The sequence below is a fragment of the Channa argus genome, chromosome 19 (genome assembly GCF_033026475.1).
Source record: "Channa argus isolate prfri chromosome 19, Channa argus male v1.0, whole genome shotgun sequence".
Taxonomy (NCBI): domain Eukaryota; kingdom Metazoa; phylum Chordata; class Actinopteri; order Anabantiformes; family Channidae; genus Channa; species Channa argus.
In genome coordinates, this window is record NC_090215.1 from 12,111,367 (window position 1) to 12,124,911 (window position 13,545).

Here is a 13,545-nt window from a genome sequence, read left to right on the forward strand (position 1 = left end):
GCTGTACAGTTGCCATGGAAACTAAAATCTGAGAGCTGGGTATGTGTTGTCTCTATGGTGACAGTGGAACAGTAAAGAGACATGGTAGCCCAGCCATCATCCTTCATTCATCATTTTATTTTTCTCAGAGGTTACAGAGCTCACACTAGCACATATACAACCCCCACCTTCCATCCCATCCCACGCAGCAGTGCAGATGGCAGAACCAATTATCATACTTATAACAAATAAGACTTTTACATATCACCCTCTCAGCCGTCTGTACCACAGCATTTTGAAAACTCTTCCCAGTCAGTTCCGTTGTGGCCTGGGTATATCACTCACAGCAGCTACTATGGAGCTCATCCATCTTACAACTACACATTAAAAACTTGATCTATGCAAGTGTTTGAGTAAAAATATTTTAAAAAAGACAAGTACATCGGTTAGCTCAAGAGGAAAATTTCTAATTCTTCTAACTCTCTCAGGCTTTGACTATACTTAAAATCAGCATCTCCACTGTGTGTCTATAGTGTTATAATAGGTTGAGAAACATCCACAGGGGTGTATTCACAATGCTTTGAAATGTAATCATCCAACTAAATGTTAGTGTTTTACAGACTGTCACCATTACAGTATATTACTAGTCTCTTTACAGTGTCTCTTTACATCTTGAATGCAGCCCCCAATTTCCAGTTTTGGACCATTTAGCTTATGTCAACCTTCAGCACGTGATTTTGTGTAAGTGTAGTTTCTGTGTGTGTGTGTGTGTGTGTGTTTTTAACAAAGTCTGTGACGACCTGCAAGTATGTTACAGTGGACATTCTTTCAAATGAGTGTGCAATCACATAATCGTGTGCCTTCTTATAGTGTGTGTATCTTCAGTGGTGATCCCATTTTTCCGTATGTGTTAATCCGACCAATCATTTTCCTCCAACTCCGAGTCATCCTCAGAGTCGGAGTATTCCACAGCAATGCGCCGTGACAGTATGGTGGCCACGTCATTCCCGACTGGCTCCCTCTTTGCCTGCTGCTCCTGTTGCTCCTGCACCTTCTTCAGCTGAATGCCTGCAGCAAAGTGTAAAGTTAAAATCCACTTTTTTCACTTATATAAGCATTGAGTGGCGTGTACAGATTATAGGGAAACCGGTCAAAATCAAGGTAGCTTCACTTAAGTGTTACTTCTTTGGTTAGACTTTCTATTCTTCAAAAATCATCAAAAATGAGGTAATTTTTGGCAAACTGTGTATCAAAACACATTTTACTATTTGATTTGAATATCAAGGACAGTAACTGTAAATTCGCTGTAAATACCCTAAAATATGAATGATGATACAATGATATCTGTGTTTTATTAGTTAAAACTTAATGTAACCTAAATGAAGATCCGATCATACTGTAAGACAGGTTTATGCATAGGCATTAATTAAAAGTTTTTCTGCAATGTAATTTTCTTTTGCAATACCATTAACCTTCTTCAAAATACCACAGAACTAGTCTGCCAAATCAACATGTGGACAAATGATCTGCTGTGGTGACCCTGAACTCACGGGATAAGCCGAAAGGAGAGTAGATACAGAACTAGTCTGCTTATGGCAGTTCTGTAAAATCTGGCACATTTTAAAATGTATATCACAAAATTACTTTTATAATAGATTTCCCATGTCTTGCTTATTTTGTTTTATTTTGTTGTATTTAGTATGGATAAACAATTCTATTTTGCTAAATGTGTGGAAGTGTTTCATGTTTATTCTATTAAGTTTTTATATTCAGGTGTTATAAAGAGATCTTACATTGTTATGTAGACAGGTAAAAATATTGTTCTAAAGAATATACACAGATGCATAAGATGTGTTTTTATAAGAACATAGCATGACAACGCTTACCCATACGTATAGCAGCCAGCAAATCACTGCGGGCATCGTTGATGACTGTTGTCTCAGCAGGTGCAGAGGACATCTTGTGGGTTGTAGAGTGGGAGGCACCAGCTGGAATGGGAGGAGGTGGAGGACCAGGAGGAGGTGGAGCTGTCTGGGCTCCAGATACAGGTGGCACAGGCGGAGTATAGCCGCCTGCGCCAGCCATTGGCCCAGGAGCCATAGGACCTCCGGGTGGTGAGGCGAAGGCAGTCTGGGAAGAAGGAATAAGAGGGGCTGGAGGAGGGGGAGGAGGACCAGTGTTGGCATAACCATCCATACTGTGAGAGAGAAAGAAAAGCAATGAGCAGAGTTAACAAAAATCCCAGCAGACAATACTTAGTTTTGTCATTACAAACAGTCATCAGAGTTTAAGATAGGGAAACTGATCCACTAGGTGGCAGCATTAGCACAGAGTTTATTCTTAACAATTGCTTTGTTTGCCAGTTCTAATACTTTGATCATCTAAATGTTGTCTTGATTTGTCCTGGGTCAGAGTTAAGCCTGAATCTTTCTAAATTTACAGTTGGCAAATATCAAGCAAAAGCAAACACAGCACCTTTTGAAACATTTGTGTTTCTGGCAGTAACATTTTCAAAGTAATTGTAAAATACATTAATAAGCCTGCAATCAATTTACAATTAAAAGAGTAAATGTACAAAAATAAACTCAGGACACATGTAAAAAATGAGAGAGTAAATTGCGGTAACTTACAGGCTAAATATTGACTATATGATGGGCTTAAAAAAGTAAACATTTTGGTCACTATCTCCCCTTCTGGCCCAGACACCTGATTGGGTTTTACTGTGTGATGTTTGCTTCTATATACACTATATCTTTATTTAAAAAACATAACACTAAATACACAATTTATAAAAAAATGCTATTTTAATAAAACTAAGTATGAATATAGAACATAAACTTTAAATTAGGTGACAGTGTGGTAAAAGCTTTATTTATGTTACATGAAGTTAATTGTGCTTGCATTGCATTTAGCTTGTATATATACCTATAGTCAACTGGTGGAAATGACATGGAGCCACCGTTTAATGCCTCAGTGGGTGGAGGAGGCAACGGCACTTGATGTTGATAAGAACGGCCCAGTGTCCCACCCTGATAGGCCATCATAGCCCGGCTTCTGTTGTCATGTTCACCTCCTCCACGGGCTGCATGTCCTGCCACCATCTGAGCGGCCAAAACACTTGGCGGAGGGCCAGAGTAGGTATGGGCGTGGCCAGCATGGTTCATGGTGTTGGGGTATTGGTGCTGATCGGTACCGTGACCCCTAATAAATGCAGAATGATAAAGCACATTACATCATGAGTGTCATCAGACAGGTATTTGCTGTACAAAAAATACAGTGAAAAAACACACTAGTGTTTTTGTTCACCTACCTATTCTCTGGGGACATTGAGCCCTCAGAGGACGTGCCTCTGTCCCGGTGTATGGTGTGTCTATGATCCGGCCTCAACTCTTTATCCAGAGCCATCATGTTCCACTCTTGTCGACGGTTCCTTGCCTTGCGAACCTTCTTCACCTCCCTCTGTAATGTCCCATCCACACAGCGCCGCTGTTCCTAAATGAACGAGAAAGGAAAATAATTTAAAAAGCTACACAAAGGGATGTTGAAAATGCTTTATTTTTCCATGTTCTTAAAATGCCCTATTAAATATTACTGGTGGCCTGATGACTGGCCCTGATGACAACAATATTTAGTTATTACATTGACTTGGTTAATAATTCAAAGTTACTCTAAAGATCTAGAAAGTTGTAGCACCGGAAACAGTTTGACTGCAAGTAAAATGTTAATCTTCTTTTCCTTTGGGCTGTTCCCTTTCAGGGGTCCTCACAGCGAATCATGTGCCTCCATCTAACACTGTCCTTTACATCCTCTTCTCTCACACCAACTAACTTCATGTCCTCTCTCACTAAATCCATAAATCTCCTCTTTGGTCTTTCTCTAGACCTCCTGCCTGGCAGCTCCAACCTCAGCATCCTTCTACCAATATATTCACGGTTTGTCCTATGAACGTGTCCAAACCACCTCAATCTGGCCTCTCTGACTTTATCTCCAAAACATCTAACATGAGCTGTCCCTCTGATGTCCTCATTCCTGATTCTGTCCATCCTCGTCATTCCCAAAGAGAACCTCAACATCTTAAGCTCTGCTACCTCTAGCTCGCCCTCCGGTCTTTTCTAAACCAAGTAAAATCTTAATATTTGACCAAAAAAAAAACTGTCATCCTGGAATAATAAACCATAGCTGATCTGTCAGATCATTATGACAGAACTGTACCTTCTGCTTTCTCTTTTCTTTTCTCTTGTCCTCTGTATCTTGCAGCATCTTTTCCTTCCACAGGTCAAAGAAGTAAGAGGGGTCGGTGTAGAACTTAAGTGCTTCTTTGTGGTCATCCCTATAAAGATAAAGGTCAAACAGGCTCAGACATGTCTTTGTACCAAAAGTTCTATGAGTAGTTCAGTATCTTTGTGGGAAGATGAAGGACTCAAGGATAAAACAAGTAAGGCTATGAATATTACAAAAGAAGAGCAGGCTGGTGAAAGAGCAAGGCCTGAAATTATGAGTATGTAATCCTACATTCTTATCACATTGGAAATGACAGGATGAAAAGTGGAATAGCAGAGACATAGACTGGAGAAAAAGAGAAGTGTGCTGCTGTAGACAAGGTTTGGGAGATGGATTCCCACTGGAGCCAGCCACACTAAATATGTAATGCACCCAAAGTAATGGAAAACATGCTGTATAAAAGCAGCTACCACCCAGCTGTAGGAAATCTGCTGCTTCACTGTGAATGTAGGTCAGAAACCAAGAAATCAAAAACTTTATTCTGCATGGTTCACCGAGTTAAATATAAGCATTTTAACACATTTTTGTTTACCGCTGTAAAAGTTAAGGTATGATGGATAACCTGCACTGACAGATTAGAATTTAAACTATTATATCTCATAGTCTATACAGTACAAATAATTCTTCATAGTATGATTGATTAAATGTCTGCAGTTTAGGTAAGCCACAAAAATGCATAAATGCATTAACCCTTTAAAAGAAGGTTAATTTAATATTTTGCTAAAACTGAGAAAATATTAATATTTAATTTATTTGTGTAAACTAAGTAGCAGATTTTGTTTAGTTTAGTAAACTACTTAAAAGTTTAAATGTTAGTGGAAAGCCAGAAGCAGAAATGAATGACAAAACATGTATCTAGTCTATTTTTTTTTTTTTTTTTTTTTTTACACAAAACTGATATTTGCTTTATACCTTTTTGTTACAAATGTGACTCTACACACCCTTAAGTTAACCCTAAAAATGTGGAAAGTATTACACTGAAAGGACACACAGGAGGTTTGAGTGTGCATGCGTCAAATGCACCAACCTGTATGATGAGAGGATGCTGAGTGGCGGAGGCTTGTCACTCAGATTGTACATCTCTCGGACAGGAGTGGGCACGCTGCTTTTGGATACCACCTGCTGGTCCTGGGTGGTAGAACTCTTGAAGGCTTTCCTCATGTTGATATCTTGCAGAGAAACTGAAATCACAAAAGGAGGATAAATAAACTATTGGTTTACCTGTGATCACAAAATTACTATATGATTTGGCTATAGTGATGATTTGAAACATAAGATAAGAACAAAACCAACAGATGAAAGAAGACACTAGATTGAAACAAAATGCAGAATAAATGAGAGAGACAGCACTGATGATCTGCTGTGTCTTTAACCTCTAACCCACCTTCCTCCACGGTGGAGTCTAGCTGTGTGACCTTGACAGCCAGTCGGTCTATGCGGTCCTGGAGAGAATTGGCACGCAGGTAGAAGGTGTTGGCCTCATTAAATAGCTCACCAAATATGTCCTCTGCATGTTTACCTGGAGATGAACAATACAAAGAGAAAAGAAAACTGAGAGAAAAACAGAGACTTCTTATCTGGGGCCAAGTAAATCTCAACAGTAAATCTCCAAAGTTGAATCAATCCAAAGGTAATGTGACACAATGTAAAACTAGGAAATGGTGCCTCATATGACTCAACATCGCAACATTCCTTGTGACTGAATTAAAATGAGCTCAAAATCTAGTAATCTTTGTTTAGACACTTTTGACCTAAGACCAGCCTTTTCAAAACTACAGATACAAATGTTGCTAAAGATCATACAATTTAGTCTTAGACCTGCTGTCAATGTGCCATAAAGCAATAATCTCATTATTCAATTCACCTGCTTAGGGACTAAAAGTAGAACCTTGAAAGAAAAGATGTAAATTTAAAGACATTCATAGTATTTAACCCAGTTTAAAAAACGTGTTTAAAGATACAGATTTAAAAACTTGAGACATGCCAGTCATTGTGAACTGAACCCCTACTGGCTACAGCAACGAAAAGATTGGAAAGTTGCCTGTAGCATGAATCTACTTTCTGAGGAAAAGGGAGCTAAATGGTCAATGTCTGTGACTGAATCTGTGCCAACCCACTGTACCGTGAGTGTTTCTTGCCTGAGGTTGAACAGTTTCTATACCAGACTATGCTGCAGTTAGTGAGGACCCTGTAAATTGTGCGCTGTCATTCAAGTCAAGCACTGAAAACTGGGGACTTGTTTAACCTCAGTGCAGTTAATTGGTCAAATGAGTGGTGATGATGGTGCTCTTGAAGTCACCAATGGGCTCTTTCGTCTACATCTTCTCTAATGGGCAACCTGACTTAACAGTTAATTCTATGGTACTAGAGGTACCAGGCAGTGGACTTTTCCTTCAGGTATGACAGAGTGGTGGATGCTGCATCATCTGTCAGCATGGTTAGTGCACTGGTACAGTAGTGTATGACCTTTTGAACTCGAATGTAGAGCTGCTAAGTGTTTTTTTGTTTTTAAAACAATGACAATAAAGAAAAAGATTTTTTTTTAATGTGAGATTTTTACACACCATTAGCCCATGGTCAACAGTGCCCCAAGCTCCAAGCTCCAGAAATCTTTACCTGCAAAATTACTTTACTATCAGGACTGCAAATGCTGCAGTGTTGGACATATTGAAAAGAGAATGACTTAAAAATATCCTAGACTGGAAGCCAGTGGGTTAAAAACCAGCTAGAATAGTTTCAGCACTTCTCTCTAATAACAGAGTTTAGGTATAAAACACTGAGTGTAAAAAAGTATTATGGCTAACTCACACAAACATAGGTTAAGGGCTATTTCTGTCCCTCCCGCTGACAGGATGGGCTGCAGGAAAAATATTTAGAGGAAGGAAGAATCTCAGATCCGGCACACTGAGCCCCATCAACTTTGACCTCTCTTGGGGTTTGTTGTGGTCCACTTATACATATATATGTGCTTGCAGACATGCACTGTGTTGACATACTCTGTCAGGCTTGTGCAAGAATTTATATTTAACCCCACACAACTGCTGCTGAAAGGCCCACTCCCAGTGCAGGAAGTTCACACAATAAGGGACATGAATTGACCAGAAGGGTTAACAGCAAGAAGGGTTGGTTTAAATTTGTGTTGTTGTTGTTGCATAGTACAAATGGTCAACAAAATTAGTGTGGTTTCAACTGAGGGTATGTGTGACATTGGTAACAGTGAAATAACAACACATAGCGCACTGCTGACAGGTTATTACTGTCGATAGATTCTCTTGGTGATTAATTGTTTTTATTTGATACATTTACAGTCTGCATACCAATCAATATTATATTATTCTATAATATTAGTTCTCCCCCTCAAATATAGTTAACAACATATCCCAACATGCATAGAAAAGCACCCAGATATTAACATCCTCAAATACACACCAACACACATAGAGTATTATCTGCTGTGACACTTGCACACAGCTGACCACATACAATCATTTTTGCAGAGCTATCTAAAAGGATTACATTTCAAACCTCCATGATCAAGTGTGAGGTCACTATAAGCCCTCTGCAAGCCCAGTGACCCCAGGCATTGTAACTATGACAACACCCAAATCAATCACAGCTTCAGGATTAATAATGAAGGCATGTGATTTTTTCCGGCTACAAAGACGCTACACATAGTGTACAGTGTATTGCTGAAGTTAGTTGGATTACAGCCTGAGGATATTGAACTTGTTGTTCTTAACATTACGCAAAAATGTTTTGTATACTTTATACAGTTTGAGTCGTATAGTTTTTTTTTTTTCAAATGGTACTTTGTGTGTGTCTGTCTTACTTAGGCTGCTGAGCTGTCGGATGATAGCAGAGAGTGTGTTGTTCATCACACACTCCAGCTCACTGCCGATGCCCTCGGGGAGCTGCCCTCGGCAGAGGTGACGGGGCTCTATGTTCCTCTTCACCAGTGGCATGGCGAAGCCTTACACCAACATAAGCTGTAGGGAAACACCAGAAACAAATTCACACTGGTTAGGCAGACTATCTGAGACGGAGAAACCAGCAGACCAGATGCTGGCCAACCCCCTAGCAAACTGTGAACTTACACGTGACTGTACACATGTACCACAGATGTGTAAGATCGCTGGTCTATTCATAATAAATATTGGGATAACAGGTTAGCTATTGATGAAGGTTGGAACATTTGTTATTATGAAATAATATTATTATTTAAATACTAGTATTTACTATTACTACTCAGTAATCAATCATTTGATCAAAACATGTAAGTAATGATCATTGCATTCTTTCTTCTAGTGGTATTCTTCTTTTTTTCCCAACCAACTCAATATGCCAATTACATTTCTGAACTAATCATTTCAGTCTGAAATACAGTAATTTTCCAATTTTATTTGACATATATGGGGATACATTTGACTTGTTTACCAGTTTGTATACATTTTGTAGAAAATATAATTACATGCTAATCCAAAGAAGTGAGCAAAAAAAAAAAACAAACCCTTTTTATTTGTCTTTAGCTTGCTTTAGTTCACAATGAAGTGATTTGCAAGGAAGTAGGTTATAACCTAAAAAAATAATCCTGCTATACTTATGACTTCCTTAGGACTTCCTATGAATTCCTAAGAACATAAATGTGAGTGCATATCTTAAAGCAGCATTGCTGTTAGGGATTACATTTTATTGTGAGGTCTTTTTATTATTTTGGTAATTTTCTGTGTATTTTACTGAATGCACACACAAATGAATTGGAGAACCAGCAGTGATGATCAACAGTGTCTCTAGAGCAAGAAGACTTGTGGCGACCAGCAGAGAGATTAAGGCATTAGGGATAGGAAGATACAGTGTGCCAGCTAATCCCAGGCCAGCTTGGCCACTGGCTGAGCTGGAATCCTGGCACAAAAAGATATTCATGTATGTAGTCATGGCCAAACACGCAGAAAATTATGGACCACATCACAGTCAAATTGGAGTTTTCATAACTAAATTTAGAATTAAAAGCCCAAAAATTCCAACAGAGCAACACCTGCTGCATCATTTCTCCACAGAATGCAAAGTCAGAAACTGTGTACAGCCCACACCCACAAACAAAGTAACTCTGAACTTAACTGTCTAAATAAAACCTTGAGTGGCTTTGATAAGACACTCTGAACTGAAGTTCATGTTCATGATGTTAGGGTGCATCAGAGCAGCCATCTTATCTGCAGTTATTCCTGCTTCCTGTTTTTGAGATCTGAGTCTAGCTCCTGTTTCCTGGTCCTCCCTGTGTCACATCTCTCCTTCCTGTCCAAACACTTGGCCAGAACAATACTGCAATGTCTCAAGAACCATTGGAAAGGATGAACAGACACATGCAAACACCCTTTCCTTATGAACGCTTTCATGGAAAGTTTTAAGCTTTCCCAATCAAATGATTCACACGTTTTAGATTTGCTGTGCAGAGACTCCAAAAAACATTTCAGAGAGAAGCAGATTGGTGAGACACAGGAGCTCTGGCAGTCTGACAGATAACTAAAAATAGCTGACAGGTATTAGAAATACAACCCTTGTTTTTTTTGCCTTGCAGGTATCATTAGTGAATGTGAATATGCATTGCAAATACAATTTTAGTCCACTACAAGTAACAAATATTGGCTCTGTAAATGACTTAAATATAAATATTTTTATTTTTGTTCATCTTAATAAAATGGTGAAATTCTATCCTCGATACAATAAATCACTAACAAAGCAAGAAGCAATACTGTGCTATCAGCGTCCCAGCAGGAAACTACTGTGATTACAAATCGTGTCATTACAGCTGTCCATGACAGAAAAAGAGACACTTCTATTCACCATGGCCAATTCCCAGCAGCTGATTTCTCGTCTGGCTATGTTTTCTCAGCTAGTGGCCCCCTGCAAACCCCAACAGCCTCACGTCAATAAGGGAAAACAAAAGGGTAAAATTACACCATCATGTGATGACACAAAGGCCACTGAATGCAGGCCCCGTTTGGAGCAAAAGCACAGCTTTGGTTTAACATTCTGCATAAACATTTTGGAAACATTGTTCATCTTAATGCTTAGGAAGGAGGTGATGCAGATGAGAAGATTGCATGTTTCTGTTTTTACTTTCTGGCTGGCATGACAATCACACCAATGAGGCAAAATAATGAGTGACTGGGGGGCGAGCGGGAGGAGGGATGGCCTTCTTCTGCTTTGAGAAATGAGGGGAAAGCAGAGGCAAAGAAGGGTGCATGTGGGAAGACAGCAAGTGGAATACATGCAGTCCATGACAGAAACAAGGAAATGAATGAGACATGAAGCGAAAGACTTTACGTGTACCACTAAGATGTGGACAAAGCATGTGTGTGTATGTTTACATGTTTGAGGAAGAACGGGTGTAGAAGGGGGGAGGGTAAGAACATGGACCTCTGAGAAGCCACTGAAAGGTTCCCGGGACAATAGAGCTGCGTTCACACGGCAACAGCACTAGCTCTCCCATGCATCCTCCCCCTCCTCCTCCTCTTGAACCTTCATTATGGCCCCCTGTACTCTAGCAATGAAAGTGAAGCTAGCAAGCACTCCACCACCACTCTCTCAGGGAGAAAGACAAAGGTGGGAAAGGACGGGTAAAGCATGGCACGGCAACATCACCTCAAACGTCATTAGATTATTCTTTTAAGCACAGATTCTCACTTCCATGCTTTATATCCTCACTCCTCCTTTTTGCCATGTGTTTGGATGCTTAAATTTTCACAGCCCGATGTGCACACACCAGGTAGTGTCTCAAATGTCTTATTAGCAGCATCTTAACAGTCCCATCCACGGCAGATGCCCACATCTCTACAACAAACCACTGACATAGAAAAGGACATTACTACAGATGTGACAACTCCTGAAAGAGGAGTCATTCCAAATGTATGAGCTGAGTACAGCTTCTTATTGTTGCATGCCATTTTGCTTGTTCTCATGAATAATGAAGCCTGGATTACGTCAGGTCACAATGCCCTAAATATGATGTAAAAAAAAGTTCTGCTGTCACACTGCCTGTCCAGGAATGTCTTTTCCTTCCAATTATACTCAGAGTGAAACACTTATGGTAAAGCACCTGAGTGGGCAAAAGTGTCTACTGAGTTAATTCTAGTGTAGTAGTTGTTTTTTATAGTTAAAAAATATAGGGCAGCAATTTAAATAAATAGTTTGACTGTCTGCAAAGTCATTTATCATCTGCAATTCATATATCATTAGTTTAATGATATTATCATCTAATTTCATCATTAATCACATTTTTTTTTTAAATTAATGATTCCTAGCACTGTGACATAATTTATTACCTGAGAGTCTGTTGTCTGTTGAGTCTATGAATAGTTTGATCAATGTTTAAAACAAAAATAAATAATAATAATAAATAAATTGTTATTCATTGTGATTTTGCATACTTTGACCATTTTGTGACATTATAATTCATATCTGTTCAGTGGTGTACATTTACAGACTTATTCTTACACATTTACCTGTATTTTGTCATAATGCCACGGGTAAAATATATTTGGTATTTGGTAACTATAAGCACTCCTCAAGTTGAGATGCACGTTGCAAATGTTTTGTATTCATTTTGCCATTTTATGGATTACTGTACATTACTCCAAAGTGCAGATACATTGATTTCGTTGCATTTGTTGTGTGTGTCTAGCAATATCTATACTATGTATATAATTATTCACCAGTTATTACAATCTGTAATATGTGTAGCGAACTAAGTTATTAAAATGTCATAATTCGACACTTTATTTAGCTTTTAGGCTGACTATTTCTAAATGGCATCAGACGAATGACAAATGAAAGTTATTACCATGTACTATTTTGATGCCTTAACTCCCCAATTATCCACACGCACACACACGCGCTGAGCTAGAGGCAAACGCGATCAATCACTGTTCCGCACCGTCGCTTCCCGTTACTGATCGACTGACCCACATCTGTTCATCCACCCTGTATCCCGTGAATTAACGTTACTGCCAGCTTGAATCCTGAATTTAAACAGCCATACTTGAATAGCACAGCGGTGAACAACCAATAACAATTATTTGTTCCCGACATACGTCGTGGTTACCCACTAACGGGTAAAACATTTAATTTTGTAGCCAGAATTTGGCTACGACGGGTCAGTTTCATATCCACCAGCCGGGTGCAGCTCCAACTGACCACTCGGTTAGCTAGCTTATGTCCAGGAGTCGACTACATAGTTTGGACAAATTATACTACAGTTAACAGAAATATAAACACACATTTTAGCACTGTCATAAAGGGTTTTCTCAGTCTTTGTAAAAAGTATCAAGACCCTCACCAGCACTTGAAATATTAGAAGAAACCAGTCCGTCCGTGTGTCCCGTTAGATACTCCTACTAGCTCTGCCATCCTGTGTCCCCCCAGCCCGTGTGACTACTCCGGGGGAAAGAAGTCCTTTGAGGATGGGGATACGCCCACCAACCATATAAACCTATCGGATCTCAAAGCTGGGGATTTAACATGGGATGGATATTCCAATCAACCAATAATGTTTCTCAAAGAAACTGAGTGACAGGGAGACTCCCCTGCTCGAATGAACTGGTGGTAATGGGAGGGGCGGGGCTAAGGCTGGGGCGTTGCTGACAAGCTTAATATTGTGTAGCTTGTCAAAATAAAAATGACAAAATTCATTTTTGGGACCTGAGAGGAGTGTTACACACATGAGGAAATACTTAAATCACAAGAAATCGTAGAGATTTGTAACATGTCCCAGGCTGTGATGAGAATGAGCTTCTGATAATATGGTGTGAGAGATTGGAATAGCTAGGCCAGCATCCTGCAGGAAGAGGTTCAATGGGAGGACTTACTATACACAAATATACGCAATATGCCTGGACAAGGGAGTGAGCCACAACCTGCGTTTGTATTACAACTATCAGGTTATCAATTATAATTAATTTAACCATGAATATTAAAAGCACAGCCTTCATTGAAGTACTTTATACAGGAAATGCTCTTTGCATACTTACTTTGCAGCAAATGTATGACTTTTCTGTTTCCATGTAAAAAAAAAACATGCCAAATATTCTTTCAATCAAGCTCAGTGCCCTTTTTGGTTTTATATTTACTGTAAATATAAATTGTTGGGGTTTCAACTGCTGATTGGATACCAATTTACACCATGGGAAATTAACTTACAATAGTAATTCTAGTCTATATTTTCTGCTTGAACATCAAGAGTCACACTCATGTGAACATGAACATCAAGGATGAACTATTTTCTGTCAGACT

At 39.2% G+C, this 13,545-nt stretch overlaps 1 protein-coding gene across 2 annotated transcripts; it reads right to left on the reverse strand.

Moving 5' to 3' along the window:
- Positions 1-94: 94 nt before the first annotated feature.
- Positions 95-12,721, reverse strand: wasf3b (WASP family member 3b). 2 transcript variants are annotated; one of them, XM_067485754.1, is made up of 9 exons: positions 12,593-12,721; positions 8,090-8,246; positions 5,645-5,779; positions 5,288-5,441; positions 4,192-4,309; positions 3,290-3,471; positions 2,905-3,180; positions 1,866-2,176; positions 95-1,047 (listed from the first exon to the last, which is right to left on the reverse strand). In XM_067485754.1, exons 2-9 carry the CDS (start codon positions 8,220-8,222, stop codon positions 890-892), a joined length of 1,467 nt encoding a protein of 488 aa, XP_067341855.1. In that variant the 5' UTR covers positions 8,223-8,246; positions 12,593-12,721; the 3' UTR covers positions 95-889. The 2 variants fall into 2 exon arrangements, with proteins under 2 accessions (XP_067341855.1, XP_067341856.1); XM_067485755.1 differs by lacking the exon at positions 12,593-12,721 and having other exon boundaries at positions 5,645-5,811; positions 8,090-8,223.
- Positions 12,722-13,545: the final 824 nt, after the last annotated feature.